The 19,531-nt window shown below is 37.3% G+C and overlaps 1 protein-coding gene across 1 annotated transcript in view; it reads right to left on the bottom strand.

Moving 5' to 3' along the window:
* The window catches only part of GRIN2A (glutamate ionotropic receptor NMDA type subunit 2A), a 466,205-nt gene that overhangs the window by 138,969 nt on the left and 307,705 nt on the right, over positions 1 to 19,531 (bottom strand). Inside the window, exon 3 of the mRNA XM_027839475.1 lies at positions 880 to 994. Coding sequence (XP_027695276.1) covers positions 880 to 994 — 115 coding nt within the window. The remainder of the gene's footprint in view (positions 1 to 879; positions 995 to 19,531) is intronic.

Below are 19,531 nucleotides of genomic sequence, written 5' to 3'. Positions count from 1 at the left end.
TAATCTCTAAACGTGTTTTAAGAGAGAGAATTATTGATCAAATGGATTGAACATTCAATACTAAATAACCACCTTATTTATATTTTATAAATAATAATCCTCAATGACATTTATTCCATGTTTAATACTCTACAAAATATATTACATACATGAGCATCCTAAAAGTAAGAAAGGTTAAGTCATTAAACACAATCATGAAGTGTAAAGAAATGTAATTAGAACCTAAGTCTCTCTGAACTTCAAATCCATCATTATCTACTACTCAAGCTGTTGGGTATAAATTAGGTACAAGGTGATATAAAACTGCATGGTAAATTAGGTACAAAATGATATGTGCTTTCCTTTTTTTAATCCACTAGGATATTGATTGGCAAACCACTAGACATCATCCTAGAAACCCTAAAGAGATGGGTATATAACATAAGCAGAAAGGAGAATTGGAATCATTGAGTTAGGAGAAAAGCAGTAATGTCCTAACCTACTAGCCTAAAACTACCACAGTGCATCAAATCAAGATCTGATGAGGACATTTTGGCAAAGCTCAACCTACCTCACTCTGGAAAAGGTCACACGCCAGGCCCTCACAAACTCTTTGTCAACCCAGCATTGAAGGGTGATTAGCAGTGGGTATATCTGAAGGTATAAGTCAAAACTTTGGGCAAATGACTCAACACACTTGAGCCTGTTTCTTCACTTTCTAAGTGAAAGATTAGATGAACTATTCTAGCTTTGACATTATATGACTCCATACTTATAGCAGCTTAAACCAAAAAAAAAAAAATTTAGACAAGTAGGCACCTGAGCTCTTCATGGTCTGTCTTTTTATTCCAGCCAAGGAGTTGTTGAGACAGACAAACACTGAGAAAGAGAAATGCTTACCTTTTCCCACTCCCGGTCCTTGTTCAGCACAATCACCACTAACCTGGGGTGCACTTGGTACCCTGCTTCTGTGAAAGACAAGTCTTTGCCTTCCCATGTCACATTGATCATGAATCTAGAGGAAGAAAGAGAAAAAATGTTAAGGGGAAGATTAGTGAACGGATAGCAAATGGGATAATTCAATCATTGAAACAACACTGATGAACCATAAACTAAAAATGTCGTTGCTCCCACGAAAAACCACAAACCGCAGCTAGATGGGCAAGGACTAAATGTTTTTTGTTTTTTTTTTTAATGATTCAAAGAGTTGTTTCCCTTTAGGATGGCCTAGAACTATTTATCATTACCTACTCAGTTCCTTAGGGCTCCATTTGAGATGATACATAAGCCTGTCCATTTCCTTTTTCAGGGCTTTTTGCCTCAGCAGACACATATCTTTCATGACATTTGTTCCATCTACTCATGTTTCTGATTGTTTAGAAATGAGGGTGGTAGGATTTTAATCTGGTGTCAATAAACTTTCTTTTGAAAAAAATATTTTGATAACTATTTCACTTTAATTGTTTTTCTTTGTAACACTATATATTCTGTTTTATGGATTTAAAAATATTCTGAGGAGTCCGTAAGCTTCATTAGGCTCCCCAAATAGTCAATAATAATAACAACAACAACAACAACAGCTAGCATTTATATATAGCCTTAATTTTTGCAAAGTGCTTTATATATGTTATTTTATTTGACCTTCAAATAACTCTGAGAAGTAGGTACAATTATTATCCCCATTTTACAGATGAGGAAAATGAGGCACAGAGAGGTTAAGTAACTTGCCCAGGATCACAAAGCTAGTAAATGTCTGAGGCAGGATTAAAACTCAGATCTTTCTGACTCCAAGCCCAGCACTTTAGGCACTGAGCCACTTAGTTTCCTTGGGTCTATGACATGCAAAAAAAAAAAAAACATTCAGAACTCCTTTGCTATTGTTTAGTTGTGTCCGACTCTTCATGACCCCATTTGGGGTTTTCTTGGCAAAGATACTACAGTGGTTTGCCATTTCCTTCTCCAGTTCATTTTACAAATATGGAAACTGAGGCAAACAGGGTTAAGTGATTTGTCCAGGGTCACACAGCTAATAAGTTTCTGAGGCTGGATTTGAACTCAGAAAAAATGGATCTTTCTGACTCTAGGCACAGCAATCTACTCACCACACCACCTAGCTTCCCCAAGAACCCCTTACTCAAAGTAAAATGGTAATCCATTCACAACTTCCCACAGCCAACTTCTCTGCTTCACTTTCTCTCATCCTTGCTTCACTGACCACATAGAATTAAGATGCGAAGAAGCAGTACAAAGGATGAGGGCCAAGGTCCACACCCACTCACTTATAGAACAAACGTGATGGCCATGGAAATGTTTCTAGAAGATTTTGCACTGGACACAGAGGAGGGACTCAATAAATACTTACTGGTTGATAGATTGATCTTCTTGTCTAAAGAATGGCTCAGACCGATAAGCTAGCTTTTGGCTACAAAGTTATCATTTTGCTGTCCATCTGTCTGTCACCAATAACAACATGTAAAGACAGCAAGCAATCGATATTATGCTCAGTGGGTTGGGGGTGTTTTTGCTCATTTTCCAATAAATTACTCCCAAACAGAGCAGAAATCTTTCCTTGACAAACACTGTATTTTAGGTTTGAAAAGAATTGAGCAATTTTAGTCTATAGGTTAAAAAAATCTATTCATTATTTAGACTACTAGAAATTTGTTTTTTCTTTTCTTTTTCTCTGTTGCTGCTTTCTGGTGGAAGCTTAATGAGCTTAAAGGACCTTGGGCAAATCTAAGGTTAACTCCATTTCATATATCTTCCACATGCTAAATACCCACTCAAACCTAATAGTTTTCAAAATAATCAGTTGTTTGACTAAATTCAATTACTCATCCCTCCAAAAAGAAAAAGAGGAAAAAAACTGGTTCATATAGATAAAATGCTTTTATACAGGATGCTAAGTAAATCCACATCTCTTTCATGGCCATCCATGACTGCAAAACCATCGTCTATTGCCTCCATTGCTCAAATCTCACCTCTGGTACTCACTCCATGTGTGACTTTCAACAACATACTTAACCTCTCTGGGCCTCAGTCACCTCATCTGTAAAATGAGGGGATTGGACTTGATGGTCACTGAGGTGTCTTCCAGCTCTATGGTCTAAATGTAGTTCAGGAAAGAGTGAGGATATATTCAGATTTCAGCTCTGAATTATTGAAGTTAAAAAAGAATTATAACCAGGTTTATTTAATCAACATTTTGGAGAAGGAAACATTCAAATGAGGCTAGCCTAATGCCAGACATTTTGAAGAAAAATGGAAAAACTTTGCTATTGTAGATGTGCATAATTTTTATGTCAAGTCAACATAGATCAGAAATCATAAAATGTTCATGCTTCTAAGGCAGAAACCTAAAAGATCTCTTAACTACCTTAATGACTGGAAACATTCAGAAATGACTGATTTTTCTTTAAGCTTTTATAGAGATGTGTGATATCAGGTAAACATAATCTCAATGTTTACATTCAATGAATTGGTTATCTGCTCAGTCATTTTACCTAAGCAACTATCCTATGTTTCTACCAGCTATGGTTTCTTCTGTCTCACCAGAAGAATTAATCTAAATTTCCCCTTTCTAATTCCCCCATCTCTTATTTTGCTGCTCATTCTTTTCCTTCAATTTGGTATGGGAAACAGAATAAATTAGTGATTTGATTATTTAGAGGCCACCTTCTCCATTCAAACTACCTGGAAATAACAAAGGGATTGATTGTTTAACATTTTTCTGTGTTCCTTAAACATTTTTAAAAGGTCTGAGTCAATGACATCATCTATTTTCCCCAATATTAAGAGTCTCTTAAACAACATTATCAAGACTTCCTTTGTGTGTATGGGGCGGGAGGAGGGAATGGACTATAATTTCATTATCGAGTCAGCAGGGAACAAATACCTAAAACCTTTAATTCTTCCATCCACTCTCTGGGGAAAAAATTCCCATTTCCTGGGTTATTTTTTTTTCTCATGAAAATTTACAAAATCCTTTAAGTAGGGAATTACTATTATTTACCAGCCACCTCACCATGTACATTCTAATACCTGCTGAGTATTTGTATACCACTATATAATCTAATTGCTGTTTTGCTTACCTAGAAAAATTGATTATAAACCTTTAGTGCACAGATAATATACAACAAATAATCCTGACTACTGTTAGGCTCCAAATCACATCTCCAATATTTGTATTAGCACCAATAAATGTATTAATACAGCAAAGTTATTGCAAAGATATTGTTTAAATTTGTAACAGAGCACATTTCTGCTTTTTTATGAAATCACTTGAGATCTTTCTATATTTTTGGAGGGAAGGGGAGGGTAGGAACAATTGAGAGTAACTTCAAGGGAAATTGAGTATGGTAAATCTGGAGTAGAAAACAATGTATCCTGAGGTGTCTACAAACTCAGAAAACAAGATAAAATCCATCAGTGATCACATATGTTGACTCGGGGACGAAAAGACTTAGGGAGAACATAATAGCTATTTTTAAACATTTGAAGGGCTGAAATATGGAAGAGAAATTAGACGTATTTTGTGTGGGTACCTAGAGCAGAGCTAGGACCAACAGACATTGGAATCAGAGAACCTCAGTTCAAATCCTGCCTCTGTCATTTGTTTATCAATGTTAACTTGGACAAGTCACTTAATTTCTCTGGGTCTCAGTTTCCTTTTCTGTAAAGTGGGGGAATAGGATTAGGTTTCTCAGCTCCAAATTGATGATTCTAGAAGGGATCTGGGTTTCATCTCAATATAAGGAACAACTTTCCAACAACTGATGCTGTTTTGAAATGGAATGGGCTGTCCTGTGAGATGAGTTCCCCATCACTTAAGGTCTTCAGATAGAGATTTGATGTTTTAGGTGGAATATTATATTAGATGATCTCTCTAGTCCTTTCCAAATCAAAGATATCCTTTTTGTTTCTTTTCTGGTCTGGACCTATAATTTCATCAGTCTGATACATTCCCTTTACTAATGTATATCAGTAACTGATGCATGACTTAAGAATCTCATTGAGTTATCTCAGGAGACATAGCTAATATGTGTTCAAGGCAGGTCTGGGAAGACAGTCTTTCAGGGTAGCTAAGTGTCACAGTGGATAGAGCACTGGCTTTGGAATGAGGTTCAAATCTGGTGTCAGACACTAGCTGTGTGACCCTGGGCAAATCCTTTAACCTCTCTCTGCTTCAGTTTCCTCATTTGTAAATGGGAAAAATAATGACATCTCTCTTCTAGAGTTGTTGTGAAAATTAAATAAGATAGTAATAGCAAAATGCTTTGCTAACCTTAAAGTATTATAGAAATTATTATTATTATTATTATTATTTTATACACACACACACACATATATAGAGAAAAATTTTCCACCTTTTAAAGGTGAGCTAAAATCAATAATTCTGGAAGTGCTATTGGAGGGGGTTAAAAAGTGAGAACTAGAGCTCTGAATTTGGAGTCTTGTGACCTAAATTTGAATCCTAGCTCTTCCACATGAGTCAGTGTGGTAGAGTAGAAAGGCACTCTGAGTTTGGAGTCACAGGACCTTGGTTCAAATCCTGCCTCTGACACTTACTATCTGTGTGGACTTGGGTAAATCACTTTACTTCTGAGGCTCAGTTTTCTTCTTTCTTTGAAGAGATGGCTAGGGTAGACTAAATAACTTCTAAAGATTGCTTTGGATCTGCAATTCTCTAAGAGCTGAGACAGTCACAGCAAAAAAATTCCAAGTTTTCTCAGTCCTTTTATCTTTTTTTATAGCCACTTAAATGTCAAATCATCATTTCTGCCCTCTTCTCTTTCCTCCCCTCCCCCTCCCTTCATTTTGGTCTTTTTTTTTTCATGTGCTATTTCCCTATTTCCCTATTTCCAAATGCTGCTTGGCATTTTGAAGCCCACTCTTACTTTTGTAATTTCACAGAATCATTTTCCAGATTTCTCTTTTCCCTTTTTTTTGTAAACACTGTGCATGACTCCTCAGAGTATTTGAACAATATAATTCAAAGGTCTTGTTTCTCCAGATTCTCATTCTTTCTTTCCTTAGAGATAGTCCTTGTAGTAAGTTTCCATCACCTTGAGAAATCTGATAACACAAAGTGTTCTCTAGTTATATTTATTATTTTCTACCTCCCAATGGCCTTACATTCTTTACTATTCTGTGTGTACATTTATCCTTTTCTAGATTTCAAGTTCATTTTCCCTTGCATTACCATTTCCCTACATACAACTTTCTGAATCACTCATGTCCCTCAATGCTTCTCCCTTCCACTGGAGATTAGAGTTGTCATTAATCACTTAATTTACATGCTTTGGAAAAGTCTATTTTTTTCTCAGATCTCACCTCTGTTTTTTTTTTTTTTACAATTTCTCACTTTTTCCCAATAATGTTAATGCCTTAACCCTTTTGTATGTGTTGTTCAGGTTCCTTGACCTTCTATTAACCATGCCTTTACATGATTGACTCTTTTTCCTTTGTTATACCATACATGATAAATTTTTAAAGTCCATTTTGTTTTGTTTTGTTTTTTTTCAGTTTCCTGAGTTTTTTTATATGCTCTTTCCTATCTCTTATGTTTTTCTCAACAAACCTTTGAATTAATAAAAACAATAGCAGTAGATAGCCTATCTACAATGCTTCAAAGTTTTCAAAGTCTTTTATATATGTTTTCTCTTTTGATCCTCCCAACACCCTTGTGAGTTAGGTGCTATTATTATCTCATTTTACAGTTGAAGAAATTGAGGCTGAGGGAGGTTAAATCACTTGTTCAAGGTTACAGAGCATGAGGCAGGACTGAAATTCAAGTCTTCCCATCTCCAAGTCTAGCGATGTATCTATGATGTCAGCAAGCTGCCTGAATAATTTCATTATATGTGGGCCTTGGTACTTGATTTTTTTTCTAATCACTTGTGGCTTCTTGAACAAAAATAGCTAAAGTACAATGGCTTAAATGTTGAGGCAGAAACAACTCCTCTGTGTAATTCTGCATAATAGGGCTCAGCTTCTCAGACAGGTTCAGAGTAATCAGGATTTAGAAGACTGAGGTATAAAATGAACTCTTGAAAGACAATTTGCAATAAAGCTTTTCTTAATGGGGAGGGGGATTAGATTTTGAGCTAGAAGGGAGCTTAGAGGACATCTAGTCCTACACCTCCTTTTCTAAATGAGCAAACCAAGGCCCAGAGAAATGGTCTGACTTGCCTAAGAACACACAAGATGTTAAAGCAGGATTTTATCCCAGACAGATCCTCTGTCCCTAAATTCAGCATTCCTTCCTCTGTACCATACTGTGCATATCAGTTTCTGGAGAACAAAAACTTCACTGACCATGGTGTTTTTTTAATTGAAAGTTCCAAAACATGAAGGCAAAAAAGACATTTTTTGCCTTTTTAAAAAAGAATATTTACTTTTTATGCTTCCAAAAATATTCACCAAAATGATCTCTTTTCTCTCTGAGAGAGCATGAAGTCCAGTCCCCTGAGGGACCAGAGATTCAGCTATGTGACTCAGACCACTTGATCATATCAAACCAGGCAGGATTAAAACCATTTCATCTGAAATAGACATCTCTCCCAAAAAAATGAAGAAAAGATTCCTACAGTTTCTCCATTAGGATACCTTCAGTGAAATAGAACCCAGCCTATTTTCTGGTGAACCTCTCTTCACATACCTCAAAATATTTTGGACCTTCAGAACAGCTGTATAAAGATTTTCTGGGTAATTGTACCAATTCCTGATTTTGTTTTCCAGTAAGTTAGACAGCAAGCATTTTGAAGCACTTACTATGTGCTAGACACCATAAGATTGTCTTAATAAATTGACCCCAAACTGATTTTCCATGATACTCCCAGTATAAATTCTCTAAACCACATGCACTTAATAAGTGCTTACTATGTGGTGGTCAGTGTGCTAGGCATTTTGCAAATGTTATCTCAATTGATTGTCACAACCTTGGGAAGTAGGTGCTTTTAAGATCGCATTTTATAGTTGAGGAAACTGAGGTAGACAGAAGCTAACCGATTTGCCCAGTGTCACACAGATTATAAGTGTCTGAGACTGGATCTGAGCTCAGGTTGTCCTGACTTCAGGCCCTGCATCTTACAACAGGAAAAACTTTGACCTGGAAGTCAAGAGATCTGGGTTCTAGACCTGGCTTTACCAATTAACTGTTTGACTTTGGGCATGTCATGGATCTTTTGTGGGGATGAATTTTATCATAGGGTTCCCAGATTTAGCATTGAATGAAACCACAAAAGCAGAGCAGTCCAAACCTCTCATTTTGAAGATGAAGAAATTGAAGGCTAGGGTTTTTCAAGTAACTTGCCCAAGGTCACACAGCTAGTAAGCATAAAAGGGAGGATTTGAACCCAGATCCTCTGACTTCAGAGATACTGTTCTTTCCACTACATCACACTTCCAACTTCTTCAACAGATTAGATGACTGATAAGATCACTCCCTGCTCTAATACTCTATAATTGAACTACAGGTGCCATGCTAACTACTATGGACCAAAAAAAGCAAGACAATTCCCACCTATGAGGGTGTATAAGTATGTAAAAGTTCATTTCTTAGTAATTAAGTTAATTTGAGAAGAGAATATTAATGACTGGGAAGTAGGTGGTTAGAAAAGGCTTAAGACAGCACTTGAACTGAGTCCTGAAAGATCATGATTCCAATAAGAGGTAGTGAAGACAGAGAGCATTCCACATATGGTAGACAGTTCCACTTAACGTTGGTGGGCAGTTCCCCAGACCATCTCTTCCCCTTGCCACCTCCTCAATGGCTCTGAAGCCTCTGCAGCCTGAATAGAAGCCCAATGGGAGCCCAGGCCATCATGGGGTCCTGCCCACCCCACCTTCCGAGGAGTTGAATTCACTTAATGTGAAATATACATACAGCAAGAACTGTCTGAAGGCACTGGAGTGAGTGATGGAATGTCAAGTTATTTCAGGGAACAGTTAGTGTTCCAGTATGACTGGAACATAGACTACATGAAAGCAATAATTTAAAATAAGCCAGTAAATATTGTTTGGAGCTGAGTTGTAGAGGGCCTCCAAAACTAGGCTAAAGGGCAATAGAGAGAAAAGAGAAAAGAGCTAAGGAAATGACATTATCAGCTCTGTCCCATGGAAAGATTAATTGAACTGTATGTTGTATGGATTGTCAAAAGGAGTCAGTTACTAAACATTTACTAAGCACCTTCTACGTGCTGGGTCCTGTGCTAAGCACTGAGAGTGAGTGTATGGTTTTACCTGTAAACAAAAAAGCTCCCCAATTAGATGGTGTGCTTCTCAGGAGCAAAGATTATGTATTCATTCATTTGTACATTTCTCATATATACTTAACTATCTGCATGTTACTTCATGTGAGAGTATATTAGTTCCTTGAAGGCAGGGATTATTTTATTTGTCTTTGTAGCCTTTTAGTACAATGACTGGTTAGTACATAGTAGGCACATAAAAATGCCTGTTGGTGAATTCATTTGTTCATTTCTTAATAGCCTATAGATTATTCTGCATAGGACTGACCATGTAATGTTTAATTGTCATCAATTTAACTTGATAAAGAATTGCATTGGGTTGACCTTCATGTATGAAGCATGGATTCATAAAATAGATTGGGTAAATAGTTTGGGTTTCAAAGACAAAAATGAAAATACTCTCTGTCCTCATGGAGCTTACATTCCACTTAAGCAAGATGCTCAAATTCATGTTGTTGTTAGTGGCGTTTTTTAATCCCTTTACTGCAGGTAAATGGCTAGATTAGACTTTCTTCTCTTCAGAAGGAAGATACTTAGATACTTCCCAAGTCTCACCTTCTCCTCCACCCAGAGAATATGTGGTTTATTTTGATTTGTTGTTGATGTTTTTGTTTGTTTTTCTGTTTGTTTGTTTTATTTTTATGAGGCAGTTGAGGTTAAGGAACTTGCCCAGGCTCACCAAGCTAGTAAGTGTCAAGTGTCTGAGGTTGGATTTGAACTCAGGTCCTCCTGACTCCAAGACCAGAGCTCTATCCACTGTGCCACCTAGCTGCCCCAAGAACATGTTTTTCATGTGGTTGAGAGCTCAAGGAAAGCTTTCAGCAGTGAGAAAATCTGGTGTGCTAGGTGATGCTTCCAAAGCATCAGAACAAAGTTAAATATGTCCTGACCTAAATTTTAGCCTAAGTGTTGCCCAGCTCCAGTAATGGAATTTGACAGTCTTGTGTAAATTCAGCAGTCAAACTGGTTCACACCTTGTCATGGATTTCTAGTGTGGAAATGTGTCCTCTGGAGAACTCATTCTTCAAAGATTAGTCATTTCCCTGAGATGTACTCCTTCGCCCATGATTTTACGCTCACTCTCTTGAGAGGGAGGATGCGTTTCAGAGAGTACCAATTTGGATGAGAAAAAAAAATACATTTTTGTTTTCACTGTGATTAATTTCCTTTGTAATCCTTTGTATTTTATTTTATGCATTTTAAGAGATTATTCTAAGAAGAGGTACAAAGATCTTACCAAAATGCCAAAGGGGTCCATAATACACATAAAAAGTTGAGAACTCCTCTGCTAAACCAAGGAAGTCAGTTTTTCAATATGAGTGACAAAGGAGAATATGTTTTATTTTTCAGAAGGCCTATCTTACCAGCCGTCTCTCCATCTTAAAATAATTGTAAAGGGGAAAAGATACAAACAAAACAAAATCATCACAAAGAAAGGAGACGGGGAAAGAATGAGAACATATAAAATAAGACGCATTTTGGGGAAACAGCCAATGTAGGAGGTGTTTTTTTTTTTTTAACTGACTATATTTGTTACAAGGTTTTTGTTTTGTTTTGTTTTGTGTGGGGAGGGGGTGGTATAAGCAAAAGTAAATAAATACTTGCTAATTAAAAAGAGAAATTAATTTTTAAGAGAATAAGAGATGGAGAGACATAGCAAGAAGCATGAAGTAAGGAAAGCAACCCTGTTTCCACGTTAAAGCAATAAAACAAAATGGAGTTTGAAGAGACAGAGAAATTGGCTGTTGTTAAGGAGTAGGAGGCTCTCATGTCATACATAAGATGAGAACTTGTGGCAGGATGGAATAGAACTGGAACCAGGAATGTGGGGAGCAGGAAGAGGAATAGAGAGAGAAGGCACCATGCTGCTGATTGGAGTTAGTTCCTGGAGGAGTTCGCAAAGTAGGTCCATCAAGCTGGGCCCTGGGATGAATGGGAAGGACAGCTATGAATTAGTAGAGGGATCTTATGAGAGAAGCTGACTGTCCAGGAGCAGGGAAGCGTCTCCTACTGAAGGTAAGAGACATGCAACAAATGGACAAGGACAAATGAGCTATTGAAATCACAAAAAGAGAGGTGACCTAAATATTCAATTCAAAGAGTGTTTACTAAGCACCTCTTAAGTGCTTAGTATTGTCTGGGGTACCTAAGGGCCATGGGTTCTTTCTGTCTGCCCCTATGTGTTCTCTCCCCCTATTAGAATGTGTGCTTCTTGAAGACAGGAACTGTCATCTCTTTCTAGTTTTATCTCCAGCATTTACAGTAAGTTTTTGCTCATAGAAAGTCCTGAATAATTTATTTTCAATCATGCATTAAAGTGTAACTAAGGCAAAGGAGTCAAAATAGGAAATGAAGTGGAAGATCAAAGGATCACAACAGATTTCTCATTTCACAAGAAACAAGCCCAGAAAATTCAAGTCACTTGACCAAAGGCACACGGATAGGCGATAGAATCAGAATTTAAATTGGGGCCTCCAAGTTCAAGTTCAAAAGAAGTTAAGCACTTGAAAAATAAATACAATAGCTTAAACTGCTTCAAAGAAATATTTTCTTTCTTCAGGATTGTAGAAGCAAATGAAGGGGCTATGGAAGAAAAGATTGCATGGGAAAGGTCTTACTCATGAAGTGAAGAAATCTTGTATGCATTTGACTGAGGAAAAGTACATTTTTTTTCTCTGCATATTTAAAAAAAAAGATTAAAAGGGATCCAAGTACATCTGCTAAATGAAATAAATGTTCTAGTGTTTGGGGAAACCTGCAGTAATTCACCAAGGCCAGCTGTGTACATAAGCAAACTACCTACAAAGTGGGACTTAGGAGTGCTGGGAATATCTTTGCTCACAAAGATTTCTCTCCACTAACCAACACCTAAAAGTTCCATGATCAGAGCCTGACCTTTAGCATAAGGCGTTGTTTTATGTTAAAATGCCAGTGGGGGCAGGGAGAAAGGTGAACTATTAAGCTATAATCACAATGAGGAAAGAGAACTGGGAAAAGAGCAAAGAGAAAGCAATTTACATATATATATGTATATATGTATATATGTATGTATGTATGTATGTATGTATGTATGTATGTATGTATGTATTTTTCCAGAGGGCTGGAACTGGAAAGTCAAACTACCCTAAAACCCCAAGGTCTTAATATCAGCATGACCACTGGATCTTTAGGATTTCTGAGCCTGCCCACTGGTCATTCTAATACTTCTTCATTCATTCCATCTGTTCATTGTTTATATGTCCATTTATCCATTTTTCCAAATCCATTTCTACCCTGCCCTTGTAAAGCTCTGGTGAGCCTCAGGCTAGATCCTCACCTGTGGAACTAGGTTAGAACAAATCTAGCCTCAAAACATATAGGGGTAGAATAGATGACTATTAATCACTTTGTGTTCCCAGTCATCCCTCTGAGAATGGAGTGGGTAGACAATTGGAGGCAATCCATCGGAATTAATAGAATCACCTGTCAACGGTGTTCAAGTTAAAATAATTAAAGAGAGTTTAGAGTAAAAAGTTCATAGCCAATGGGTGGGAGGCATGTCAGTAGACAACAGCATTTATTAAATCCTTACTATGTGCTAGGTACCAACGTCATAAAGAAGGACAAAAAAAGGTGATCTCTACCCTAATAGAGGAGATGACATACAAATAACTAGACACATGCAAGGTGAATACAGCATAGGCAGAAGGTAATCTCAGAGAGGAAGGTACTGGGGGTTAGACTGGAGTAGAAGATGGGGTTTGAGTTTAGTCATGAAAGAAGCCAGAGGAACTAAGACATATGGTGGAAATTTGTTATAGATTAGTATAAGATTCTTTTTAGGGGAATTGGTTTATAAAATACCCAAAGGATAAGTCATTTCTATCTCACATGTGCCATATCAGTCCCCTTCCCTCTCCCTACATGGTGAACTCTCTACTTTAGGATCTCATCACCTCTCACCAGGACTAATTCAAGGGCTTTCTAATTGGACTCTACACCTCAAGTCTCTCCCCATTATAAATCTCTCCTCCTTCTAATACAGCCTCCAAAGGCCTGCTCAATAAACTCTATTGGTCCCCCAAATACCAACTCCTGTGTTTAGCATTTAAAGCTTTTTACAACCTGGACCCTTCCTATCTCTACAGTCTTCCTTTCCCCTTGAGATTTCCTTTCATAAGCTCTGAATATATCTTAGATGTACCTAGTTAGTTATGTATTATTTACCCCATTAAGTTGTAAGCTCTTTAAGGGCAGAGACTGTTTTTGTCTTTTTTGGTGTCAATACCTTGCAGAGTACTTGGAAGTAAATGCTTTAATAAATACCTGTTAACTGACACTGTTCCCCCACTCCATGTACTCTATAGTTCAGCTACACTGGCCATCTCCTATCTCTTTGCTTTTGTGATGGCTCTCCCACACACCTGGAAAGTTCTTCTCACTCACCTCCACCTCTTAGAATTCTGGGTATCCTTCAAGGCTCAGCTCAAGTTCCAGCTTCAATAGGAGAGCTTTTCCAGGCTCCCTAGCTGCTAGTGCCTTCCCCTCTAAGGTTATCTTATATCTATGTTAAATATATCTTGTAAATAAATGTCTATACTCATATGTGCCATTGCCCTTATCAGAATGTAGGCTCCTTGAGTGTAAGGACTATTTTTGTTCTGTTTTTTTCTTTGTATCCTCAGGGCTTAGCACACTCCCTGGCACATAGTAAGTACTTAGTGTACAGAGCTTCCAAGCATTATGTACTGTTTTATTTTGGAAGGAAGAAACAATCCATTTTTCCTAGTCTTTTAAATTTATCTATACAAGAACCATTAAATGTAATCCTGGGCCAGTTAATCTGGTTAATTCATGCTAATGAAACAAAAATAAAGGTACTTCAGGGCATAGGAATGGTACACATGGTGTGCTCAAAAGATGCCATATTCTCTATGTTTCATTTACAATTCATTCATCAAAATATTCTGTCAAGAATTATTCAATTGTCTAAATTACCTCTATATAACTTGGACCTTTGACCAAGAGATTATGTTTTGTTCACTTACAGCTAAACATAGCATAAGCATTTCTTTGAGTTTGAAATTTTAGTCAAATTTATTTTCTGATTTGGGTGACTAGATGAAGCCAAATCTTTTATCCACAGGTGTTCTTTTTATTCCTTATTTTAAATCATACTTGATATGAGCACTGTGAAATGTTTCATGCTAAATATTGTGTGCAGTTTTGTGTGTATATGTTCTCTCCACTAAGGTATGCAGGTGGTGCTTCATTGTGGTATGGAGGTAACCCTGGGTGCTTCTTTCTAATTTTTTTAACTCATTTTAAAGTTTAATGGTATTTTATTTTCTCCTCAGTTACCTGTTAAGAAAATTTTTAGGATTCCCTTTTACAAGATTTTGAGTTCCAAATTTTTCTCCCTCCCTCTTCTCCCCTCTGCTGAAAATGGTAAGCAATTTGATATAGGTTATACATGTGCTATCATGTAAAACATATTTCCATATTAGTCACAGTTGTGAAAGAAGAAACAGATCAAAAGAAAGAAAAACACAAAAAAGAAAAGAGTGAAAAATATATGCTTTGGTCTACATTTAGAGTCCATCGGTTCTTTATCTAGATATGGATAGTATTTTCCTTCATGAGTGCTTTGGACTTGTCCTGGATCATTGTGTTACTGAGAAAAGCTGAGTCATTCGTAGTTGATCATCACACAGTGTTGCTGATACTGTGTACAATGTTTTCCTGGTTCTGCTCATTGCACTTTACGTCAGTTCGTACAAGTCTTTCCAGATTTTTCTGAAATCTGCCTGTTCGTTGTTTCTTATAGCACAATAATATTCCATTACATTCGCGTACCACACCTTGTTCAGCCCTTCCTCAATTGATGGGCATCTGTTCAAATTCCAACATTTTGCCACCATGAAAAGAGCTGCTGTAAACATTTTTGCACATGTAGGTCCCTTTTTTATGATCTCCTTGGGATACAGACCTAGTAGTAGTATTGCTAAATCAAAGAGCAGACCCTGGGCTCTTGAAAGTCATGTCAGTAGAGTACAAGCTCTAGCTGGCCTCATTAAGTTGGAAGGTCTTTACATACTGGCTTGTTGGTGGAATTTATTTCTAAGATTAAAAGACAAGCCTAGCTAAGTCATGAAAAACTCAGCAACAGTTTTGACCAGGTTCTTTACAGAACACTTATGGAAAGCACTTGGACAAGGCTTACACAGGCTGAGAAATCCCAGTGCTTTTTCCCCGCATTGAAGCCGTTCCTCTAACGATAAGAAGCAGATTTCAGAAGAGAAGTACCATCTCAATCTCCTATGGGAGAACATGAAGATTTATCTGTTACTTAATCTTGTTGGAAGTCTTCTCATGTTCTAAGTTTTAGGCCAAGAACTTAACCCATAGTGCAAAGCAGGATGCCAGCTATGGGGATATTTATTGTCTTACCACTGTTGGTGAATCTAAGAAAGGCAAGAGACCAGCATTCAGTTGTAGTGGTATTGTCTATACCAGCGGTATCAAACTTTAATAAAAAGGGATCCCTGCTGCCTGCATATTGACTTTTTAAAACCACAAATTTATATTATCTTTGTTGTATTGGTAGCTTTATTTTGTTCAACATTTCCCAATTAGATTTTAATCTGGTTCTGGTGGCTATGTGAGAGTTTTGCTGATCTCATGCAGCAGACAGAGAATTTGACACCTCTGGTCTACACAAGGAGAGCAAAGTGAAGACTTACCTCTTTGGAAGAGTTATATAGGAGGGGAGACACATAAGAGGTTGGTAAGAGAAAACTTTTAGACATGGACTATTTAATCAAAGAGATACTGTTATTTTTTTTTTTCATTTTTGGAAAGGTTCCTTGAGAGCAGGGCATTTTTCATATTTATCCTTATATCACTAGGACTTTGAGCAAAGGTTTGTTTATTTGTCAGTCCAGAGCTGTGATTTTGCTGGTATGGGGAGCAACTCTCAACATGGAAATCTCTTCCACCAATATCAATGGGTAATTGTAGCATAATCTCTATAAGTTCCCTGGATCAGAGAGTGACTTGTCCATGTTTAGTATGTATATAGTTAGTATAATCAAATGACTTGTCCATACCAGTTAATATGGGTCAAAGGCACAACCTAAACCCAGATCTTCCTGACTCTGAAGCCAACCTCTTTCCACTGTGACATGCTGCCTCCAATATCACATGGTAGAAGATTAGCCAATGTTTATTTATTGTATTGAATTGAACTTTAACTGGCCACCTCCTTTTTTTGCAGGTGGGTTCAATTAGTTCCCCCCAAAAAAAGTAAAGTTATCAGAAAAATGGAGTTTCTTATTATTTCTAACTTTGGCAGAAAAATCACTGAAGTGAATACAATCTCATAGGACTGCTTGTTTCCAAAACTTTCCCTGACAAACTTAGCAGATGAATCAACAAAGAACTAGAGACCGTAACAATATAGTCAGGGCATCATTTGGTGAGCTGATAGCCTGGCACTAATAAGGCTTGTGCTTCAGGCTAAGCCAAAGAGCTGCAAGAAACTATAGAGTCACTATTCCAACTGCTACATGCATGTCATGTCTGCACCTGCTTTTAGCAACATAACCAGTTTCTGGATGGAGGCATAGCTTAAAATCTCTCTGCTACACACTGTGCCAAAGAGCAGGAATGGATTTCCAACACCAGGGTTCTAGAGCCAGAGCAAATCTGCCCAGCCAATAAAATCAAACTCATCTGAGAGGACGGATGTCCCCAAGAGGGAACATGCCTGAAGGTTTATAGACAGAAAGCCAACTGGAGTTGGCCATAATTAAAGATGGATCCAAAACCAAGTCCTCATTCTGGAAAAAAAAAAGTGAGCTAAGAGGCAAAGCAGCCAACAGCAATACCCTCCACATGCAGGGAAGCACATATGCTATCATTTATTTACATTCTATTGAATATGCAAAATTCTTAATAAGTTGGGCAAAAAGCACTGCAGTGAGAAACAAAGTTAAATGAAAAGGGAAATAGGAATAACCAGCACACACAATGAAGTCAAGAAGTTGGTATCCCAAAATGTAAAATAAGGGAGTTGAACCAGGTAGTATCTCAGATCCATTCCAACTCAGACACTCTATGAAGTTCGAAGTCTAAAGCAAACTACAAACAACAATTTGATGCAACTATCTACATAGACAGAGTGTTGCACAATCACCTATATGATTTTGATGAGAGTAGACAACTGATCTGGCTCATTCAATCAAACAAAGACCTCTTTTAATCTACCAGCTATGGCTTGGGAATTTATCTAATTGCCAAAAGCAGGGTTGCTCTTCAGGGTAAGCATTCACACCTTGGGAAATTGGCCAATGGCTAGAAATCAGGGCTTGATTTATTGTTTTGTTGATTGTCTAGACTTGAGAAAGTGATGGACAAAATGGTAATAATGCAGATTCAACTTAAAATTGTGTCATGTCTTTGTTGTTTTTGTTGTTGTTGTTGGCTGGTTGTTAAACATTTAGCAACACAACTCTCCCAAGGACATAAATACTCACTTTATTTTGGTTATATAGACTGGAGGTGTTAAACTCAAATACAAACAAGGACCTGTAATGTCAACATAAGGATCCCTGAAGGTTGCCTATTGACTTAGTTTTAAAACATAATGGAGGGGCAGCTAAGTGGTGCTGTAGGTAGAACACCAGCCCTAGAGTCAGAAAAAGCCAAGTTCAAATCCAACCTCAAACACTTACTAGCTGTTTGACCCTGAGCAAGTCACAACCCCAATTGCCTCCAAAAACAAAAAAGATAGATACAATGAAAACTGCTTTATTGTATTTTATTTATTTTGTTAAATATTTTCCAATTACATTTTAATAAAGTTCAGGCCCCATCAGAGTGTTTCAGGAAGCCCACAAACTCAAGTGTTTGGCAACTTCTAGTGTAGACAACACCACTACAACTGATAGGTGGTCACTAATTTTTTTTTTTTAGCTTCGTTGGCCTAATACTTAGGACATGGGAAGTGCTACAATAAGATAAAATAAAAAGCAAACAGCAGCTTCATTCCGTCCCTGAGGAGGCTGAGTCGGTGCTTCTCTTGTTCACTCTGTGCCTCTCATCTTTAGAGGTACTGAGGTTCAGTGAAAGAAGTGCTGAGACTCCACATTCTGTGTAAGCCTTATCTAAGTCCTTTCCATGAAGCCTCCTTCTGCTAAGCCTCTTACAATTTCATGAATACCAGTGTAAGACACTCAAGCAGATCGTTATCTCTGATTTTGCGATAAGACAGAATCCACCCCTCATCTGCCAATACATATCCTTGAAAACGCATTTTATAAACAAAATCTACATAAATCGTGATCATGATTTTACTGACATTTTTCAGATGTACCAATTAGCATCCAGTGACTCATGAATATGGTTACGTGCATTATGATTTTACATACAAAGCTGAATTTGGTAATTATTTTCTTTTCCATTCCTTCCATTTGTTGTGTTGTTATAGGTAAGGTGTAAGGCTCTTTATTATTCTTTTGTGCTTTTGATGAATATTCATTATTTTGTCAAAGGGGAAAAAAAGACAAAAGATTGCTGATCTAACTTGGAGCCAAAAGGAAGACCAGCATTCAAATCCTCCCCTTCCCTCCATTTTCTCATCTGTAAAGTGGGAGGGTTAATTTCAATGATCTGTATGATTCCTTCCAGCACCAAATCTATGATTATATTATTTTCTGACCTATAGAGGGAATAACTGGCAGCAATAAGGCACTGTGGCTAAATCTGACTTTTACATAAAATAAATGTGCTTCTATGACTGGTACAGTATTAGAGATGGGAGAGACCTCATTGTTGAAATGGGGCAAAGTAATTTGTTCATCCTCAAATAGTTATGAGATGGCAGAGTTGGGACGTGAACCCAGATTGTCTGACTCCAAGTTCACTGATTTTCTCTATGATACCATACTTGTTTCCAGAGAAAAAAAAAGCAGAGAAAATGGCTGTCACAATCAGGAGATAACTGATTTCTTTCTCAAGGATAAAGGGTTCAGTGTTGTGACTTTCAATGACATTTTGGTTTACACACTCCTCTTATTTTGTAGCTCTTTCTAAGTAGGTTTTCATTTTCTTCCTTTTTTTCCACTGTAGCTTTGTCATGATAGAGGCAGGGCCCTTTGGGGTTCCCAAGGCCAAAATCTGAGTTTCAGATCAAGTGTTTTTAAGAGTTACTTCATTGAAATTACAAGCAAAATTTGCCTTCAGCTATGCTGCTATGAATCAATAGAGACATCTAGTGTACAGAAGAGGAAATGTCAGGTGATGCTACCTTTCATTGCTAC

Source organism: Vombatus ursinus, unplaced genomic scaffold (assembly GCF_900497805.2).
Source record: "Vombatus ursinus unplaced genomic scaffold, bare-nosed wombat genome assembly UNPS02014832.1, whole genome shotgun sequence".
NCBI lineage: Eukaryota > Metazoa > Chordata > Mammalia > Diprotodontia > Vombatidae > Vombatus > Vombatus ursinus.
The sequence above is the reverse complement of the archived record's forward strand: the minus strand, read 5'-3'. Positions and strand labels throughout refer to the sequence as shown.